At 46.7% G+C, this 19,411-nt stretch overlaps 3 protein-coding genes across 3 annotated transcripts; 2 read left to right on the forward strand and 1 right to left on the reverse strand.

Annotated features, from left to right (window-relative positions):
• The first annotated feature begins 993 nt into the window (after nucleotides 1-993).
• LOC118770285 (sodium-dependent neutral amino acid transporter B(0)AT2-like) lies at nucleotides 994-10,724 on the forward strand. Its single transcript, XM_036517867.1, has 11 exons — nucleotides 994-1,249; nucleotides 2,835-2,992; nucleotides 3,815-3,941; nucleotides 4,111-4,292; nucleotides 5,673-5,783; nucleotides 6,504-6,745; nucleotides 7,496-7,685; nucleotides 8,854-9,046; nucleotides 9,431-9,590; nucleotides 9,874-10,036; nucleotides 10,353-10,724. Exons 1-11 carry the CDS (start codon nucleotides 994-996, stop codon nucleotides 10,722-10,724), a joined length of 2,154 nt encoding a protein of 717 aa, XP_036373760.1.
• Nucleotides 10,725-11,715: 991 nt separating this feature from the next.
• tprkb (Tp53rk binding protein) lies at nucleotides 11,716-15,076 on the reverse strand. Its single transcript, XM_036517869.1, has 4 exons — nucleotides 14,824-15,076; nucleotides 14,479-14,601; nucleotides 14,090-14,266; nucleotides 11,716-12,166 (listed from the first exon to the last, which is right to left on the reverse strand). The coding sequence occupies exons 1-4, from the start codon at nucleotides 14,962-14,964 to the stop codon at nucleotides 12,080-12,082; spliced, it is 528 nt and encodes a 175-aa protein (XP_036373762.1). The 5' UTR covers nucleotides 14,965-15,076; the 3' UTR covers nucleotides 11,716-12,079.
• A 262-nt stretch (nucleotides 15,077-15,338) lies between these two features.
• Nucleotides 15,339-18,235, forward strand: alg10 (ALG10 alpha-1,2-mannosyltransferase). The gene is made up of 3 exons (XM_036517868.1): nucleotides 15,339-15,702; nucleotides 16,157-16,354; nucleotides 16,860-18,235. Exons 1-3 carry the CDS (start codon nucleotides 15,535-15,537, stop codon nucleotides 17,916-17,918), a joined length of 1,425 nt encoding a protein of 474 aa, XP_036373761.1. The 5' UTR covers nucleotides 15,339-15,534; the 3' UTR covers nucleotides 17,919-18,235.
• The last annotated feature ends 1,176 nt before the right edge of the window (nucleotides 18,236-19,411 follow it).

A 19,411-nucleotide genomic window follows, 5' to 3' on the forward strand; every position in this document is an offset into this window, starting at 1 on the left:
AAAACTGCCTGAATTTCACCCTAAGAGACCTTTTCAAACTGCAGTCCCCTGGAGTTGCATAATTATGGAAACAGGTCAAATAAATCTGTAGATATATAACTTAAGGCAAAGGTCTGAGGGAAAATAATGCTTGAAGATCCTTTGGAAATTAACTGATGCAAAGATGGAAAGAGGCTTAAGATGGATACATTTGGGGAACTGCATAGGGAAGCTTAGGAAAAGGCCAGCTGAGAGTTGCATTGGAGAGTTCCATGGTGTCAGACAGCGGTGAATGGGACAGTGCTGTCAGACAGCAGTGAATGGGACAGTGTGCTCAGACAGCGGTGAATGGGACAGTGCTCTCAGACAGCGGTGAATGGGACAGTGCTCTCAGACAGCGGTGAATGGGACAGTGCTCTCAGACAGCGGTGAATGGGACAGTGCTGTCAGACAGCAGTGAATGGGACAGTGCTCTCAGACAGCGGTGAATGGGACAGTGCTGTCAGACAGCGGTGAATGGGACAGTGCTGTCAGACAGCGGTGAATGGGACAGTGCTCTCAGACAGCGGTGAATGGGATAGTGCTGTCAGACAGCGGTGAATGGGATAGTGCTCGCTGTGCTGTCACAAAGACATTGCAAACCCGGCTGCTGTGGCTCTTGGGTTGTGACTGAATGTTTTTGTGAGGAGAACAGGGAGCTGCTCTGGTACCACACAGCTTCAGTGATTAGAAGCCCTTTGGTGCTGCTGCTGTCTCAGAGCCACGCAAGCTTGGGGGACATGCTTATTGAAGTGATGTGCAGATTTGTGATGATTAGAAACAATCACAGTACTTCTGGATCTTTAAAACTTTTTTACAGGTATTTGGTGAGAATAAAAAATCCATCACTACAGACACAACCACCTTCTGGCAAACATACCAAACTGTGAGAGGAAGAGAAGCACCTGCTGTGAAGCCGAACCTGGATTTTCCCTCCAGCTTCTCTGTTCCCCCTCACCACTGCGCACCGGTCCGATGCCCAAAAACAACAAGGCCGTCAGGAGAGAGCTCGACGATGACGTCACGGAGTCCATCATAGACCTGCTGTCCAGCGAGGATGATGCGTGTAAGAAGAGCTCTCAGATGGCGAATACGGGGGAGCACAGGGGCTGGGAGGATGACCGGCCAGCCTGGAACAGCAAGCTGCAGTATATCCTGGCCCAGGTGGGCTTCTCCGTCGGCCTGGGCAACGTGTGGAGATTCCCTTACCTGTGCCAGAAGAACGGGGGTGGTAAGCCCATTACCTCTCACACACCTGCCCCTTTTAAGAAACAAAAGCAGGCACAGGTACACATCCGCTCCACAGGTGTCCAAGGCAGGTATGTGGTTGCCTGACCTTGCATTTCTCCTCCACACTAGGTAATGCTTATGGCTGCAGATAGAGAAGCACAGCAGAAGGCAGAGGAGTACAGTTCTTGCTGGAGCTTCAGCAGGGATGTACATGTAGCCTATGGCCCATGAGCCAGGTGACCATGGCAACAGCCACGCCTACAGCTCCCCTAACATACTTAACATCACCTGCAACCTGGTCCAAACTGTGCTGTGCCTGTACATTATCTGAGGGACTCTGGAGCCCCACACACACCTGCGCAGTGTTTCAGACCCCACACACACCTGCGCAGTGTTTCAGACCCCACACACACCTGCGCAGTGTTTCAGACCCCACACACACCTGCACAGTGTTTCAGCAGGTCTGATCAGCCTCAGAATGTCGCTGTAAAGCTGCTGATGATACCGAGGGCAACACGCTCTGTAATGGCTGGGTGTGTAGGATCTGAGTAATTACATTTTAGAGGTCTCCTGACTGTGGTGTAGCCTAGCAACATGAGGCACCTTCTGTTATATTGTATGCAGTTAATTATGAGTGAATTTAATTAAACTGTGCTTTAATTGAAGGACCTTGTACTTATTCATTAAGAGGCCTTTATTAAATTAATATCTGATCCCACTGATCTGAGACCATATTCCAAGCATGTTCTTGTCAGGGTTTCAGAGACTGCTTCCCACAACAACCAGCAGGTGTCCACATGACAGCCTGCCTGGCCTGGTTTCCTGCTGCTCCCCCAAACTTCCGTCAGAGGGACCGCCTTCCTGTTTGTTCCAGACCTGTTTGTAGCTGATCTAGTTAGACTGTTTGCACCTGTGTGTAATTAGTCTCTATGTGTTTGGTGCTCTATTTAAGTCCTGCATGTGGCTTGGTTCCCTGCGTAGTCTTGAGCTACCCTGCGTTGTGTGCTTTCCTGTGCCCCAAGTTTGGTAGTTTCTTGTCTCTAGTTAAGATTCTTCGTCTTTAAAAAACCTTTCTGTGTTTTTGTATGATCTCTGCATCTGGGTCCCTCCTGCTCCACTGTTACAGGTCTTACTTGCTGTGTCCAGGAGTTATTGCATAATCAATATTTAATCTGCTCTATGCTTAACCTTAAACACCAGTCTCATTTTCCAAGGAGTTTGTGATATTGATGATGAAAGAGGCCAGTTTCTGAAACACTAATGATACATACATACTCAAGGAACAGAGATCCTCATTCAGTAACTCCAGTGCAGTTCTCAGATTGGCGCACGTATTGTGCTTGTGTTTTTTTTTCTTTTGTTTCTTCTTCACAAGTTGATGGTGACTGAAATTAGCCACAGACTGGAGTATCTCAGTGCTGCATTGCTTAGATGTAAGGGCTGAGTCTAGGTCACAGTTATGGTTATTCTCTTTGTTCTGATTCTGGCAGCTTTCAGCTAAATACTCACACAGGTGAAATGAGAATGGAATGTCTAACCAATCAGGAGTGTGGGGTGATGTGTCATGTGATCTGTTGTCCTGGCAGGAACGTACCTGGTGCCGTACCTGATCCTGCTGCTTGTGATCGGCATCCCGCTGTTCTTCCTGGAGCTGGCGGTGGGGCAGCAAATTCGCCGCGGCAGCATTGGGGTGTGGAACTACATCAGCCCCCGTCTGGGCGGGATCGGGTTCACCAGCTGCATGGTGAGGGAGGGGCCACAGCTGTCACAGGGGCAGACCAACCAATGGGCAGTCACTGTGGATGTGGCCTACCTGTTACAGTTTAGCTTTAAAACAGAATTAGATCTTAGATTAGTAAAATAACTAATAAAGTCACTGAGAAGTGATTTCACTCTGAATACAGTGCATCTGTGGGTAGTCTGCGTTTGCTCTGGTCTTTGCAGTGATGCTGCAGACAGTCTACTGATACATTGGTTGTTTCGGAGGAAATACAATGCATTATTTATGGAAGGCGTGAGTTTTGTGAAAGATGAATATTGTGACCATTGTGCTCTGACGTCTGTGTGCTCTTATGCAAATGTTACAAAACTTTATTAGATGATGTCATTACCTTTGTGTCTGGCCTCTCGATATCTTCAGATGACAGTTCCTGCTTAGTGAGGCTAGGCATTGTAAATGAATTACTTTTTGATGCATTTGGTCTTTTATGTTATTTTCAGCTGCTCTCTAGGGAAATGAGATCATCTTTGCTGTGTGTCTTTATTATGAATATCAGTGTTGCTCCAACCCTGACTGGTGCTTCTCCAGCTGAGCTCCAAAATGCATTTGATTAAACTGTCAGTAAAAGGCTGCTCTGGGTCTGTAAACAGCCAATGTTAATGCTGTGTAAAACACGTGGGTTATGAGCCGTAATGTGAATTTATTGCTTAAAATCAGTTAGGCACATCTTTTTTGAGAAACCCCAGTGCTAACAAGCAGGGGTCGGGGTAAAGTGGAGCTGGGGATTGCAGTTGGTTGTGTTCTTCCCTAGGCTGTCTGTGAACTCGGCTGGGTCTTCTCCTGCAGGTCTGCTTCTTCGCCTCCCTCTACTACAATGTCATCATCGGGTGGAGCCTCTTCTACTTCTCCCAGTCTTTCCAGCAGCCCCTGCCCTGGCATGAGTGCCCCCTGGTCAAGAACAGCACAGCCACATGTAAGAACAGCACAGCCACATGTAAGAATAGCACAGCCACATGTAAGAACGGGGGAATAGGGTTCGAACGTGACTGCGAGTGTGGCTCAGGTGGTACATGAAGATACTGAGAGGAAATGGGAATTTGAGCTGGGGGTAGGAGGCCTGTGTGACGATGTGTGTCCCACAGTTGTGGAGCCAGAGTGTGAGAAGAGCTCGGCCACCACCTTCTACTGGTACCGTATGGCCCTGGACATCTCCGGCGCCATCACCGAGAGCGGAGGTCTGAACTGGAGGATGACCGTGTGTCTGCTGGCCGCATGGACCATGGTGTGTCTCACCATGATCCGGGGAATCAAGTCCTCAGGGAAGGTAAGACTCCCGCCCTCGTCAGCATGTTCATCTGACAAAGGCGCACAATAGTGTTTTTATCAGCAGAAAAACGCACCGGCTCCAGGTAGACTACCTTCGTCTGCTCTCGATGCACTGTGCCGTTAATGCAGGTACAACACATCAGAGTGCGCTTTTTAAATTAATCCTCACAGGTCCCTTTAAAGTCTAATTGCCTTGAAAATTTTGATTCTTGGGTAGGTTTGATTCATGTGGTTTGTGCTTGAACAGTGGGAGGAGTGAAGCCCAGAGAGATTACACAGCTGATGTCTCTCTGTAAGTGAGCTTCCAGAAAGCCATTATCATGGGCCTGTCACATGCTTTGCGTTAAATTCCTGTCCAAGGCCGCTGCCAACTGGTCAAGTCCAGTTATCAAAAATCCCTTCATTCTACCACTCAAAGTAGCCTGAAGCAACCTGAAATTGGCCATTTGTACTTCCTGGTGCCTGACTCAGGAAGGCTACAGTGCACGGACTCTGGCATGTCTGTATGCATGTGTGTGTGTGGTGCGTTTGTGTGTGTGTGTGTATGTGTGTGTGTGTGTGTGTGTGTGTGTGTGTGTGTAAGCACAACAGAAGAGAGACAGATACCTCTTGCTCCTCCACAGAGTGTTAATTTAGGACTCTAATTTAGGCTTTAGACACAGGTCTTCCTCATTTATCTACAGGCAGACAGCAGATAAGACCATTGACTGACACTCCTTGTGTGATGCTGAAGTCGGTTGTCTTTTTTCTGTCCAGATAACACATACCTCCCCCGACTGGCTGGCTCCCTCCCCCTGACATCAACGCTCTCATCTTTTCACCCACATTTTTAGCTCCCGTCAGGGAAACAGCAACACAAAGAGGGGTCTGCTTTTTGGGCACCCAGCTGTTCGGTATCTAGCCATCATTTTCCTTTACCTTATTAACTATTAGTTTAAGAAACACATCGGTCTTCCCTCAAAGGTGATACTGATTTCAGTAACTTGTTCAGTGAAACTGAGTGCGTCTCTCACATAGCAGGTTATGAATGACTGCACCCTCATAATGCCCAGCTAGTGCAGGGGACTCACACACAGACATGGAGGTGGATGCTCCCTCACAGACTCACAGGAGAAGTGTCTCTTTAATCCAGAGGGGAACACTGCGATCACTTGGTGTGTGCTGAGTTCCTGCAGGTGATGTATCTCAGCTGTGTGTGTGTGTGTGCTGAGTTCCTGCAGGTGATGTATCTCAGGTGTGTGTGTGTGCTGAGTTCCTGTAGGTGATGTATCTCAGCTGTGTGTGTGCTGAGTTCCTGCAGGTGATGTATCTCAGCTGTGTGTGTGCTGAGTTCCTGCAGGTGATGTATCTCAGGTGTGTGTGTGCTGGCTTCTTGCAGGTGATGTATTTCAGCTCTCTGTTTCCCTACGTGGTTCTGATCTGCTTCCTGGCGCAGTCCCTGCTGCTGACTGGGTCGGTTGATGGCATTCGTTACATGTTCACCCCAAAGGTATGCAGCGTCTGAGCATTTGGGTCAGAGCCACTAGGGTCACTAGTCTCTCCTCCACATATTCCTCCCACCTGTCACCTGTGTTACAAACATCAAAGGGTTTGGTTTGACTGTTGACATGTTGACTGTTGAGCTTATGTGAGTGTGTTCATTATGCCTGGTAGCATGGAATGACAGCGCCCCAGTGTCACACTGTTGTACCTCCCATGTTGTCTGTTCTTTCCTCATAATGGCCTCAGAGAAACGAGGCCTTCATTCACAAAACCAGCATGTATTTACCCCTCCCCCTCTGACAGCCCCAAGAAGCAATGAACTCTCTCCGGCCTCTGCTGACACCAGCAGAAAGCGCATGCGTTATGTAGCCAATATTACAGATTCACACACTACAGCAGAACTTGTGCCTGGTGTGATTCAGACTACAGACAGCTGAAGACATCAGAGCCCTATTCACAGTGCAAATCTGATTTTCTTAAAACGGCCTGTAATATAAGCTTTTATTTCAACCTGCGATATTTAAGACTCAGTCACACCTGCCAGTCAGAAAGCAGAATGTCACTGCTTACTGTTTGGGTAAGAATGAAGTCGAGAATCCATTGAAAAGGGAGATACTGCAAAATCAGAGTTAAACACAGTTGAAACCACAGTTGTTCTCGTTTAGCAGTGGTGGTGTGATCCTGGCTGATTGTCAGATTTACCTCTGTGTTCTTTCTCTCCCTGCAGCTGGAGATGATGCTGGAGGCCAAGGTGTGGCGTGAGGCCGCCACGCAGGTATTCTTCGCCCTGGGGCTCGGGTTCGGGGGCGTCATCGCCTTCTCCAGCTACAACAAGCGCGACAACAACTGCCACTTTGACGCCGTGCTGGTCTCCTTCATCAACTTCTTTACCTCTGTGCTGGCCACACTGGTGGTGTTCGCTGTGCTCGGTTTCAAGGCAAACGTCATGATCACCAAATGTGTCACACTGTAAGTCCGGAACACAGCAATACATTCCACTCCATTCCATTCCAGTATATTCCATTCTACTCCATTCCACTCCATTATCACTGTTGCTTATGTCCTGTCTCACACAGCTGTGTATTAAGTGAATTGTTTAACAGTGCACTTGGACAGCACACTTGTGCAAGTTAACACAAAGCCACTGTGTTGATGGAAGAGATATTAGCATACTGTCATGTCACAGTGACACTGAGGTGAGTCACCTCAAAATAAAAATGCAGTATTCAGCAACTAGAAGGGCTTAAAGAATAACGTTCACACATTGATATTGTTAGAAATATTGATTTAGTAGTTACAGTTGTTCTCACGCAATGTCTAGTTTGTATTGGATATATCACCAACTTGGAAAGTGTGTCTCTGATGCAGGTAGTTGCAAGTTTGGTCTAAAATGCCACCAACATTTACATTTACATTTACAAACCAAGGATTTACAGTGACAGCCCAACTCTATAATCTCAATGTACACTATAAGTAACTTCAAAAAGCAGTTTTTGCTTTTTCCATCTCTTAGTGTGTAATTACCCAGGAAATTAAAAATGCCACTTTACCACAAAGGGACTGAAACATTAGCAATATTGTACTGCAGAATTACACACCTGGGTCTGCACATTGGACACAGCACAGTGTTGACCAGAATGATTATGTAACTCCATAGCATGATAAAATGTATATACACACTGATAGTGTATTAATTGTGTTATTTCCATAATTATCCAGAAACACAAACAAGATTGTGGGATTTCTGGGTAATGAGATCAGTCCTGAGCTGATTCCTCGGCATGTTAACCTGACCCATGTGACCCCAGAGGATTACCAGCAGCTGACTGACATCATCAGGGCGGAGAGGAAGAGCGATTTCTCCCGCCTGGGTCTCGAGTCCTGCAACATCGAGGACGAGCTCAACAAGGTGAGACTGCACGGTCAGCACAGTGCTCGGGTAGGGCTGCCTGGGGGCTGATCCTCTGAGAGCCTGCTTACCTGGTGATGAAAGGAAGGTCCTGCAGTTACTCTGAGGGAGAAGTGCTAGTGTTTCGAGTGCTACTCAGCCGTAGTAAAAGGAAAACAGTCATCATGTTAAGTGTCTTGAATTTTAGTAGAATCCTACCATGGAACTGAGTTCCTCAACTCAGTGTTCAGGTTTGGGAGAGATACGCTGTGTTCAGGGTGAGGAGCAACACTGTTCAGGGTGAGGCGCGATACTGTGTTCAGGGTAAGGAGCGATACTCTGTGTTCAGGTTTAGGAGTGATACGCTGTGTTCAGGGTGAGGAGCAACACTGTTCAGGTTGAGGCGCGATACTGTGTTCAGGGTGAGCAGAGATACTGTGTTTAGGGTGAGGTGTGATACAGTGTTCAGAGTGAGGAGCGATACTGTGTTCAGGGTGAGGAGCGATACTGTGTTCAGGTTTAGGAGCGATACTATGTTGAGGGTGAGCAGCGATACTGTGTTCAGGGTGAGCAGCGATACTGTGTTCAGGGAGAGCAGCGATACTGTGTTCAGGGAGAGCAGCGATACTGTGTTCAGGTTTAGGAGCGATACTGTGTTGAGGGTGAGCAGCGATACTGTGTTCAGGATGAGCAGAGATACTGTGTTCAGGTTTAGGAGCGATACTGTGTTGAGGGTGAGCACCGATACTGTGTTCAGGGTGAGCAGCGATACTGTGTTCAGGGAGAGCAGCGATACTGTGTTCAGGTTTAGGAGCGATACTGTGTTGAGGGTGAGCAGCGATACTGTGTTCAGGATGAGCAGAGATACTGTGTTCAGGGTGAGGAGTGATACTGTGTTCAGGTTTAGGAGCGATACTGTGTTCAGGGAGAGCAGCGATACTGTGTTCAGGGTGAGGAGCGATACTGTGTTCAGGGTGAGGAGCGATACTGTGTTCAGGTTTAGGAACGATACAGTGTTCAGGGTGAGGAGCGATACTGTGTTCAGGTTTAGGAGCGATACTGTGTTCAGGGTGAGGAGCGATACTGTGTTCAGGTTTAGGAGCGATACTGTGTTCAGGGTGAGGAGCGATACTGTGTTCAGGGTGAGGAAGAGTCATCTCATGCTGAGGATGCTGCTGCTGTTGTGCAGTCTGTGCAGGGCACTGGTCTGGCCTTCATCGCCTTCACCGAGGCCATGACCCACTTCCCTGCCTCCCCCGTCTGGTCCGTCATGTTCTTCCTCATGCTGGTGAACCTGGGCCTGGGCAGCATGTTCGGCACCATGGAGGGCATTGTCACGCCCATCTTCGACACCTTCCGAGTGCGCAAGGAGCACCTCACAGGTGGGCGTGGCCATGGTACTGTGACATCAGCACTGCAACACCACAGCTCAACGCCTCATTGGTGCTGATCTGTTCGTTCAGAATGATCATGTACCCTAGATTAAGCTCTCTGGTTAAATAAAAGTTTGATAAGTAATTTTACTCCAAATTCAACAAACTCTAGCCCTTCATTTCACTTTATTTTGACGGTTTGTTTAGGGTTTATGTACAATCATGTCATATTAAATCAACCTGCATGCATTTTGTCTTCCACTCGGGAGAAACTTGTCAAATGGCTGTTGTCCTGTCCCTTGCTTTAATCCTAGCCTGTGATTGGTCTGACTGCACCTGTTGCAGGTGTCCGCACTGCTTGCTCTGTGCCGTTATTAATGTGCTCTTCCACAGTGGGCTGCTGTCTCCTGTCCTTCAGCATCGGGCTGATCTTCGTCCAGCGCTCCGGGAACTACTTTGTGGCCATGTTCGATGATTACTCCGCCACCCTCCCGCTACTCATGGTGGTGATTCTGGAGAACATAGCAGTAGCCTGGATCTACGGGATCGACAAGTACGCCCCCTGCTGGCTCGGTTCTGGACTGCTCATCTGTGTGCACAGCAGTGATGGCAGGGTTCAGGGTCACCTGCTGCTTAATGTGGTTGGCTAATATCTCCTTCAGTTGGAAGCTAAATTAACATTATCTCCCTGAGGAGGTCTGAGGGAGTCAGTATATGTCAGTGTCACCTCTGTGGATAGATAACCCTGACCTAAAAGGTTCTAAATAATTTGTGTGCGTGTCCAGGAAGTGGGGCTGAACCAGGAAAGCTCGCTAACACTCTGAATCACTCGGCAGGTTTTTTGAGGATCTGAAGGGCATGCTGGGATTCTCTCCGTTCAGGTACTACTACTACATGTGGAAGTACATCACCCCCCTGGTGCTGTTGGGGCTGCTGGGGGCCAGCCTGGTGCAGCTGGTAATGACCCCGCCCACTTACAGCGCCTGGGTGGAAGAAATGGTGAGTAGAGAACAGTGCCAAACATCAGTCCATACAACACTGATATAGCAAAGCAGTGAGTATTTACAAAAGCCAAAGAGCAAGAGGAGAGGATCAGTGCCGATCCTGTCAAACTGCCAGAGAGGGACAGGCTGATATAACTGTTTAAGGCTGCCATAAATCCAGTATAGTTTGCATGTAAACAAAGGAATACATCCAGTATTTGAGGGGAGTATCAATGCGTTGGTATAAATGATCAGCAGTCTCTAAGACACCCGTGTCTCAGACGCCTGTCTCTCAGACTCACGTGTCTCAGACACCTGTCTCTCTGCCCCAGGCTCAGGAGAAATCGCTAAGCTATCCCGGCTGGGGATTGGCCATGTGCGTCTCGCTGGTCGTCATGGCGATGCTGCCAGTGCCTGTGGTGCTGGCTCTGCGCTGCTGTGGCGTGCAGGAGGCAGGTGGCGGCCGCTCCGCCGTGTCCTACAGCATGGGCCGGGTCGTCACCGACAGCTGCAGCCCCGACGACGAGGCCGACGACGCCGCCGTGACCCAGGCGAGCTCGCCCAGAGAGGCCTCTCTCATAAACCACAGCGCCATCTACAGGAACCAGACCGGCCCAGGGGACACAGAGCCCACCCCCAAAGGCCACTACGGGATTGGATACCTGATGGCCACCATGGCAGACATGCCCGAGTCAGACTTGTAGCATCCCAGCATGCATTTCACCCTTCTGCTTATCTGCATAGAATAACATGTAGCCATAGGTAAGGCAACATAGCCATAGGTAAGGCAGCATAGCCATAGGTAAGGCAGCTCTTGTCATGGACATGCAAACCTTTTATAGCCAAGAGACCAGAGCTGTACAATAACTGTATATACTGTTGTCACAAATTACGCCCTCTAGTGGCAGTGCTGAGAGCCACAAGTAAAAATCATCCGTTAGCCGCTCTTCTTACCACAGAGAGCACAAAGGCAAATCAAGACCAAGATTCAGTTCTGTTTTTGTCTAATTACAGTTGATGCAACAGCCACAGAATGGTGTTTAAGTTCAAAATGAATGTTCTCAAAACGTGCCTAATAACTTCTCATATTTGATTTATGTTATATCCTGTGTATATAAGTTTTATACATTTGTCTTAATAGTTTGGAATTTTCAGACATTTTACCTTTGGTCATAAATGTTGAGTTTAACAGCTTTTATTTTGTTTGTTTACTGATGTGATCTTATTGTAAAGAGCTTGGACACTTTCTTTTCCTGTAAATAATTTCCCTTACAATTACACTGCCTTTTTTCCAAGTACGATTAAAGATCACGTATGTTCTACACTTTGTCCTGTGGTCTGCTGGGTTACAGTTCATTAATGCAATCGTTACACTTTAGAATCCAAATAACCTGTCCACCCTGTTAGGCTGGAGTTAACCCTCTATGGTAAAGCAAAGTTACACTTTATTCTGAGAAAGAAAAAAAAAAACAATGTTCTGGCACATTTGTGAAGTAGATTCCAGGAAATATGTCTGAGCTGCAAAGAACAAAAGCACAACAAAATCCTTTGACATTCTTACTGTAGTCCTGCAACTGTTCCCTTACATTACACTGTCATTTAGCATGATACTCTTATCTAGAGCAACCTACAAAGGTTACACTTTTTTACATGTTATCCATGTCATCCATTTACACAGCTGGATATTAAGTGAGGAATTTTTTTGGGTTAAGTACCTTGCCCAAGGGTTCGAAAGCAGCGCCCCAACGGAATCAAGCCAGCAACCTTTGGGTTAGATGTTCTCCTTACTGCTGCTCCAACATGATGAACATAGTTTTCCCCCATGAACAGTCATTTAACGACTGCATTTTTTAAATCAGGACAAACGTGCACTAATAAATCAAAACTAAACAGGGGTATCATAACATTTCTGTTTTCATGATTACACTTCATTATGTCATGTATGTATCATATGTACATTACTTTCCAAAGCTGCATGTTCTTTATAAACATTTATGTATTTGAACAAACCCTGGATATCATTTCACAGATGAATGGGAATAACAGTCTTTCCTTTTGTTTATAAAACATCTTTAATCGCCATTCTGCAGATGACCGCATCCAGCAGTGTTCCAGAATGTTCCTCCTGCGGCGTAATCTTGAACAGCTGGAAATAAAACACAGGTGTTCACAAACGCACACCTGTACAGCTATGCACATCAGTGTACATCGGGTTTCTAGATGCACAGCTCAGTTAATAAATGATTACTGTTAAAGGAAATGCCTGTGAGTTACATTTACATTACATTTACATTTAGGTCATTTGGCAGATGCTTTTATCCAAAGCGACTTACAAGTGAGGAACAGCAAGCAAGCTAGGGTAGTGTAGGAGACCTTGGAGTAAGCTTTAAGTGCAACTTAAACAACTAAACTCAGCTAAATGAGTCAAGGAAAGGAGAAAACAGCGGTAAACTAGGTGAAAACACAAGAACAGACAGGCAGAGGAGACAAACAAGTAGTGACAGGAGAAAGAAGTGTGAGGTAGAAAGTGCACGGAGATGGAATTGTTACAATTGTAACTACACAACAGTTACATTACTAAAGCATTCAGCTACACTGCAACACTGACCATGACCTTGATATACCAGGCTTCACTGAACCCTGGCTCAGGCCTTTTGAGTCTGCTGCACTCAATGAGGCATTACCTGTGGGTTACTCAAACATGCAGACCTCGTGTCCTTCTGGTGGGGTGGTTGTTTTGCAGTCATTTATAAGTCTACCCTTCAAGTAACTCTTAACCCTTGGAATAAGTTCTCCTCTTTTGAAATTCTTGTTTTGCACTCTCCTCCTAACAGTCTTTTGTTTTAGTCAAAATTTGTAGACCCTCTCATCCTTATAGTGGTTTTCTTTGCAAATTTGCTGATTTTTTTTTATCTATCATGGCTGTGACCACAGATGACTTTACCATATATCTTGACAATGATTCCGATTCCCTAGGAACAGCCTTCAAATCCATTGTTTATTGTGTTGGCTTTGTCTGGATCTACTCACTGCCAAAATCACACCTTACATCTAATCATAAGGCAATGAATCTAACCCTTGCTCACCATGATCCTGTACTATCAGACCACTTTCTCATTACCTCTGATACTAAACTGACATGCCCATTAAGGATGGAGCCCAGGTTTTTCATAATCCTCTCTGCTGAAACATTTAAAAATGAGCTCCCAGAGGTCCTCTTAAGTGAAGTAGCCTCTGGCTCAGGTCCTGCTGATCAACTGACAGAATGAATTAATGACACCCTGAGACAATCTGACACCCTGAGACAATGTCTCAATGAAGTTGCTCCTCTTAAGAAGAAAAGACCGCTGTCTAAAGACACAACCTGACACACTCACCACACCCTGATACACTAACCACACCCTGATACACTCACCATACCCTGATACACTGACAATACCCTGATACACTCACCACACGCCGATACACTCACCACACCCTGATACACTAACCATACCCTGATACACTAACCACACCCTGCTACACTAACCATCAGCCCACCATGATGCTGAGAGAAAAGGCACCCGCAACCGTAACGACCAAAACAGAACTGAGACGTTCAATACCCACAGGCCACGGAGCTCTCCTGAAAACCACCCCACCAATGAAAGCCATAGAGCTGTCCTAAAATCCACCCCACCAATAAAGGCCACAGGAGCTGTCCCAAAATCCACCCCACCAATGAAGGAGTCCACTGTAGTCCTCTGCCAACCATCCCCCAACCCTCTAACAGACTGCTGACTCCTTTCTGATGACCTGCACACACCTCACTATGTGTGTGAAGCATTTATTTTTGTATTGAAATTTGAAAATGGAGTTTCACTCCATCACCTCTCTGCTAGTGGTCAGGAGATCATTTTCAGTTTTTCCCAGATTGGTCCTTTTTTATTCCCTCTGGAAAATCTCTGTACAGTCCTTTGTAACAAACCTGGGTGAATTATATTCAGAATTTTTAATAATTCAAAAGTTTGAGTTTGAGGCAATGGTAAACTGCCTGTAAAGCACCGTATAAGCGCACAGACATCCTCACCTTTTTAATCTTGGCCACATCGGTCAGGCAGGAGATCTGATTCACCGGGATCTGCTGCCCGTCCACCTTGGCCAGGATGTCATCCGTGCTGCGTGTCTCTTCCGCTGCGTGGACCAGAACCACCGCCACTGCGCCGTCCCCGTCTGACAGTCCGAACTTTTTAAAGGCCTCTGAGATCTGCAACAAATAAAACATAACCGGCAGTGATCAGTTATCGATTGCATACCCTCTAAAACAAATAAAAACACATCCATCAATGATTACATCACATACCCGACGAGATGTTATTCACAGCTCTCACTAGCGTTTCAGTTTATTTAATTCCAGTAGTACAAAAATCCGTATGAAATGTAATGTACGCTTACTTCATTCCATCAGACTGAACTCACGTTGTTTGTAGGCGAAAGGTTAAATATGATTTCAGAATAAAGGCTCCTCGTTTTCATTTTTCCAACCTTCTGCACGTGAAGTGCTTTGTTTGCGGCCACGAGGATTTGGAAAGGGTCAACGATCTGTTAAAACAGCAAGCAAATCCATTTAAACTGAAATGTAATACATTTTTACGTTGCTTGTCTCTACTGAACTGAGATCTAGACAACCCATGAGCCAACGTGTTTTCCAAAGACTGAATGTAACTTAGCTACTCTGGTTATCAGATTTCTGAAGTTAGTAAATTGCTCATTAAAAAAAAACGGATTCTCCGTCACGCAGTTCGAATAAATGAATGTTCTCACCATCGCCGGGTTTATTAAAGCGCCACTGATTTCTTGTGCGATCGCACTTTTTCTCAAATCTGCAGCATTTTTAACATCTTTAAACAGCAACTGTGTCACGACGTATTCAGGAAACAGATCAAGCTTCTGGGTTAGTTGCATTTCGTAATCTAGAGACAGCAACTAGCCGGCCAGCGACCATATGCTACTTATAGATGTGTTTTAAAGTTTAATTTAAAGTTGTCAGTTTGGCGTGTGGACTGGTAGCTGGGTATGTCTACAGTCTACAGGGGGAAAATAATTGGGTGACACAGGTTCCCCGAGTATCATTTCCCCTTAGAATCCCACACCCTAAAGCCGTTTCTGAAAATAAGTATTCCAAATATTTTCATACGTAAATAGAAAAGGCTATTGTTATAAATATTCATTTGTGCTATGACTTTCATTTTTGCAGTGTAGCCCCGTATGGCATTTAATTGTAGGAACTTTGTGTAAAGTGTCCGTGTTTCTGTCCGGACGGTGTGAGAGGCACGGACACGTTATTAAACCATTCACTGATTCTCTGCTGATCCGAGGCAGATGCTCCTAGTTTTATTATTTTATTCATTTAACCCTGCATGTTATAGATAGGTGAACGTTGCTGCTGAAACGTTCTAGTATGTTTAATTAATAACTACTTCCCTGCAGCTGACAGTGTTTGATTAATTATTTATTTATTGTTTTGTGCCGCTAATGATGGAGAGATATGAGGGGTATATTTTTACTGCTTTGTGCAGCGCAAACTTTTTTATTTCTTGCCTGCTGTTCTCCAAAATAACCCGGGAGCAAAGGGATCCATACATGGACGAAATATTCCACGTACCGCAAGCGCAGAAATACTGCCAAGGAAAATTCAGCGAGGTGCACATTTTTCACTTTCCTGCTACGAGGGAGCACTTACCTAGGCGAAATGAGTCGGCGAACATCTGATTCTAGTTGCTGGTTTGTGGCATTATTTCCACAGAGGTCACTGCTAAGTTTTTTATATATATACTGATCCGATTCTCAACTGGCACTGATGCCGTATAACAGGCATGGCCGTGTGGTGCTCTCAATTTCTTCCCTGATTTAAACGTAGGCTCGTTTTGGATGCGTGGCTTACTCTACCAACAATGCATCTGAAGTAGCATTATTGCGCTATAAAGCATTTGGATGAATGTTGATTTTAGACATAAGTCAGTAGTAATAGTGTTATGGTTTTCCGCATTGAAGTGTCATCAACCACTACATGGTCTGAAAGGAACACATTTACTGTCATGTGATCAATATGAATAGTTCTGCTTAAATGCTTTTGTTTGCTTCCTCTCTTACGCAGTGGGACCCGATGATCACCACGCTGCCGGGCCTGTACCTGGTGTCGGTGGGGGTGATTAAGCCGCTGGTGTGGCTGGCGGGGTGGACGGGGGAGGTGGTGTGCTCCACGGCAATGCTGCGCTTCATCAATTTACTCTTCAACTGCGGAAACCTCTACCTGCTGTATCTCATCACGCATAAACTCCACTTTAAAGACAAGGTGCGCTAGATCAGTTAGTGTCCTTTCCTCGTAACTGTACATGCTCAAGTCTATTGTGATATTATGCTCTTAAACAGAGTATGCAGATACCCGATAAGATGGTATCCAATGTGTCTGCCTGAAATTGTTACAGTAGTAACGTCAAACGCTTTTTAGTAGCTTCTCTAATTATGTGGAGTATAGAGGACAGCAGTGTGGTGTATATACATTTGTGATAAATTGAAGAAAATGAATTGATAAAATTTAAACTGTTCCTTTGGATAAGAGTGTCTGTTAAGAATATGTAGCGTAATAAATGTGCCATTTTAGCGTTGTGCTAATGGACTGTGTGGTTCTGTGGTTTCAGACCTGCGCTGCCTTAGCGTTGTGCTATTGGACTGTGTGGTTCTGTGGTTTCAGACCCGCGCTGCCTTAGCGTTGTGCTATTGGACTGTGTGGTTCTGTGGTTTCAGACCCGCGCTGCCTTAGCGTTGTGCTAATGGACTGTGTGGTTCTGTGGTTTCAGACCCGCGCTGCATGGCGCAGAGCGCTGGTGGCACTGTCTCTGTCCACCTTTCCCGTGCTCTACTTTTTCACCTTCCTGTACTACACGGACGCCGGCTCCACCTTCTTCACACTCTTCGCCTACCTGATGACGTTATATGGCAGCCACAAAGCCTCCGCGCTGCTCGGCTGTGGCGCCATCCTCTTCCGCCAAACTAACATCATCTGGGTGGCGTTCTGCGCCGGCACCGTGGTGGCCGGGAGGCTGGAGGAGGCCTGGGAGACGGAGCAGGCCAAGAGGAGAGAGGAGAGACCGGCCGGCCGCAGCGCACTGTCCGCGGGCGACACCGGAAGGGTCCTCCGCTTCCTGCTGGAGTACGTCACCTCGCCGTCCCGTCTGCGGGCCCTGCTGCTGGCGGCCTGGCCGTACGCCGCAGTCGCCACGGCCTTCCTCCTGTTTGTCATCCTGAATGGTGGGATCGTGGTGGGCGACAGGAGCAGCCACGAGGCCTGTCTGCACTTCCCTCAGCTCTTTTACTTCCTGTCCTTCAGCCTGCTGTTCTCGGCCCCCGCGGCTCTGTCCCTTCGCAGGGCCGGCGGCTTCCTGCACTCGCTCAGAAAGCAGCCCTGGCTGTACCTGTGCGCTGCCGCCCTCTCCCTGCTGCTGGTCTGGAAATTCACCTTCGTCCACAAGTACCTGCTGGCGGACAACAGGCACTTCCCCTTCTACGTGTGGAGGCGTGTGTTCCAGAGGCACCCGCTGGTGCCCTTCGCCCTGGTGCCCGGCTACGTCTTCGCCGCGTGGAGCTTCGCGGAGTCGCTGAAGTGCCGGTCGGTGTTCTGGAACCTGGCGTTCCTGGTGTGTGTGGCGGCGGCCACTGTCCCGCAGAAGCTGCTGGAGTTCCGCTACTTCATCCTGCCCTACCTGCTGTACCGCCTGCACATGCCGCTGCCCTCGGTGGGCCGCCTGCTGCTGGAGCTGGCGCTGCACGCCGCCCTGAACGCCGCCACGCTCCACCTCTTCCTGCACAGACCCTTCCAGTGGCCCCACAGCCCCGCCCTGCAGAGGTTCATGTGGTGACGGGAGGGTGGTTCCCCAAGCTGCACAGAGCCCGGGTCCCCTGGGGGACAGACTGTTCCGCCGTTACGATCACTGAGGTCTTATCAAGAGATGAGATTATTTTCATATGAAGTCAATTAATGCAAAAACTAATGAGAAAAAGCCATATGATTTACAAATACACGTGAATATTTTGTATGGGTGAAGTGAGCGTGAGAGGACAGCACACCGCCTGTCTCCCTGGCTGAGGCAGAGCGGTCAGTACGGCCGCACTGTGGCATCTCCTGTGAAGAGGAGGTGTGTTTGTATGGATAGGTTTGATAAAATGGAATTAGCAGGGGCAGGTCCGTGAACTCTAAACCAAAATAAGTTAAAATGTTCAGTTTTCTTTCTGATCAAGGAGAAAAGGGGATTTTATTTGCATATTCTGATATAAAAATGGTAAAACAGACAATCCGTTATTATCAAGAAATCATAGTCCAAAGTCAAAATGCAATCATAATGTTTGCATCACTTGGAATATACTACCAAAACCTGTTATTGTTGTATGTTATTTTCGATAATTTATGTGTCGGGTATGGTTTTGTGTTTTTTTTTTTGTTCTTTTCTTTTAGTCTGGTCTGTGTCTCCTCCGCACTGTGCTTCGGACAGTATGTTCCTGACTCTGTGGCCTGTGATGTTCTGAGGTGGAGCGGGGCAGCTGTAAGTAAAGGCTGTGGAAGGAGGAGAAGGGTATTGGACTGATGCTGCCTCTCCAGTTCTTCATTCTAATTTCATGTTGAGTCGTAGCCGTGTGACGTGGTGTACAGTGTTCTCTGTCATTCATTCCAGCACTGAAGTGATTTATGATCTAAAGCCCATGTTTTGATGCATTAAAATTATTTCTGTGGTGCCAAGATACCGTCATATGCAGTTATTGCAACTTTCACCGTGAAATATTTTGTTCTAATTTCATGACCATCAATTAAAGATATCCACAAATCTCTTTACTGTCAAGTTGAATTGTAATAAACGGATAAACTCAGGCTCTCAGTGGGCTGGTCTCTCCCTCTGCTGCCATTAGGTGGCAGTGTTTCACTATGCTGTATTGTCAGACCGGTTTAAGTGTTTTAAAATGCAGAAGAGTTCTGCTGTCTGAATAAATGAATTGCTTTATGTAGAGATGGATTTGAGGGTTTGGGTAGCAGAGGAGGTAGGCGTTTGATTGATATGAACTCTGGCATGCTTCTAAGTTTTAGAGCCTCATATTAACAGCAAGCAAATGTCTACACGTGTAACAGACAAGGGAAGTCCCTATAGGCCGGCACTGGCATCCATTTAAACTGGTTTAGAGCAGATACATTTTACAGTTAAGATAATTAAAGAAACACACTGACACCCTGAGTCACACTGAGTCACCAACTGAACAATTTCAACAGCATGGCTGCAATAGTGTTAAACGTTAAAATAGTCATAAAAATATTAATTTCTGTGTTTATTGATAGCTAATGGGTGGGTTGCCTTCCCCCTGCCCC

This window comes from Megalops cyprinoides, chromosome 23, assembly GCF_013368585.1.
Source record: "Megalops cyprinoides isolate fMegCyp1 chromosome 23, fMegCyp1.pri, whole genome shotgun sequence".
In the NCBI taxonomy this organism is placed as follows: domain Eukaryota; kingdom Metazoa; phylum Chordata; class Actinopteri; order Elopiformes; family Megalopidae; genus Megalops; species Megalops cyprinoides.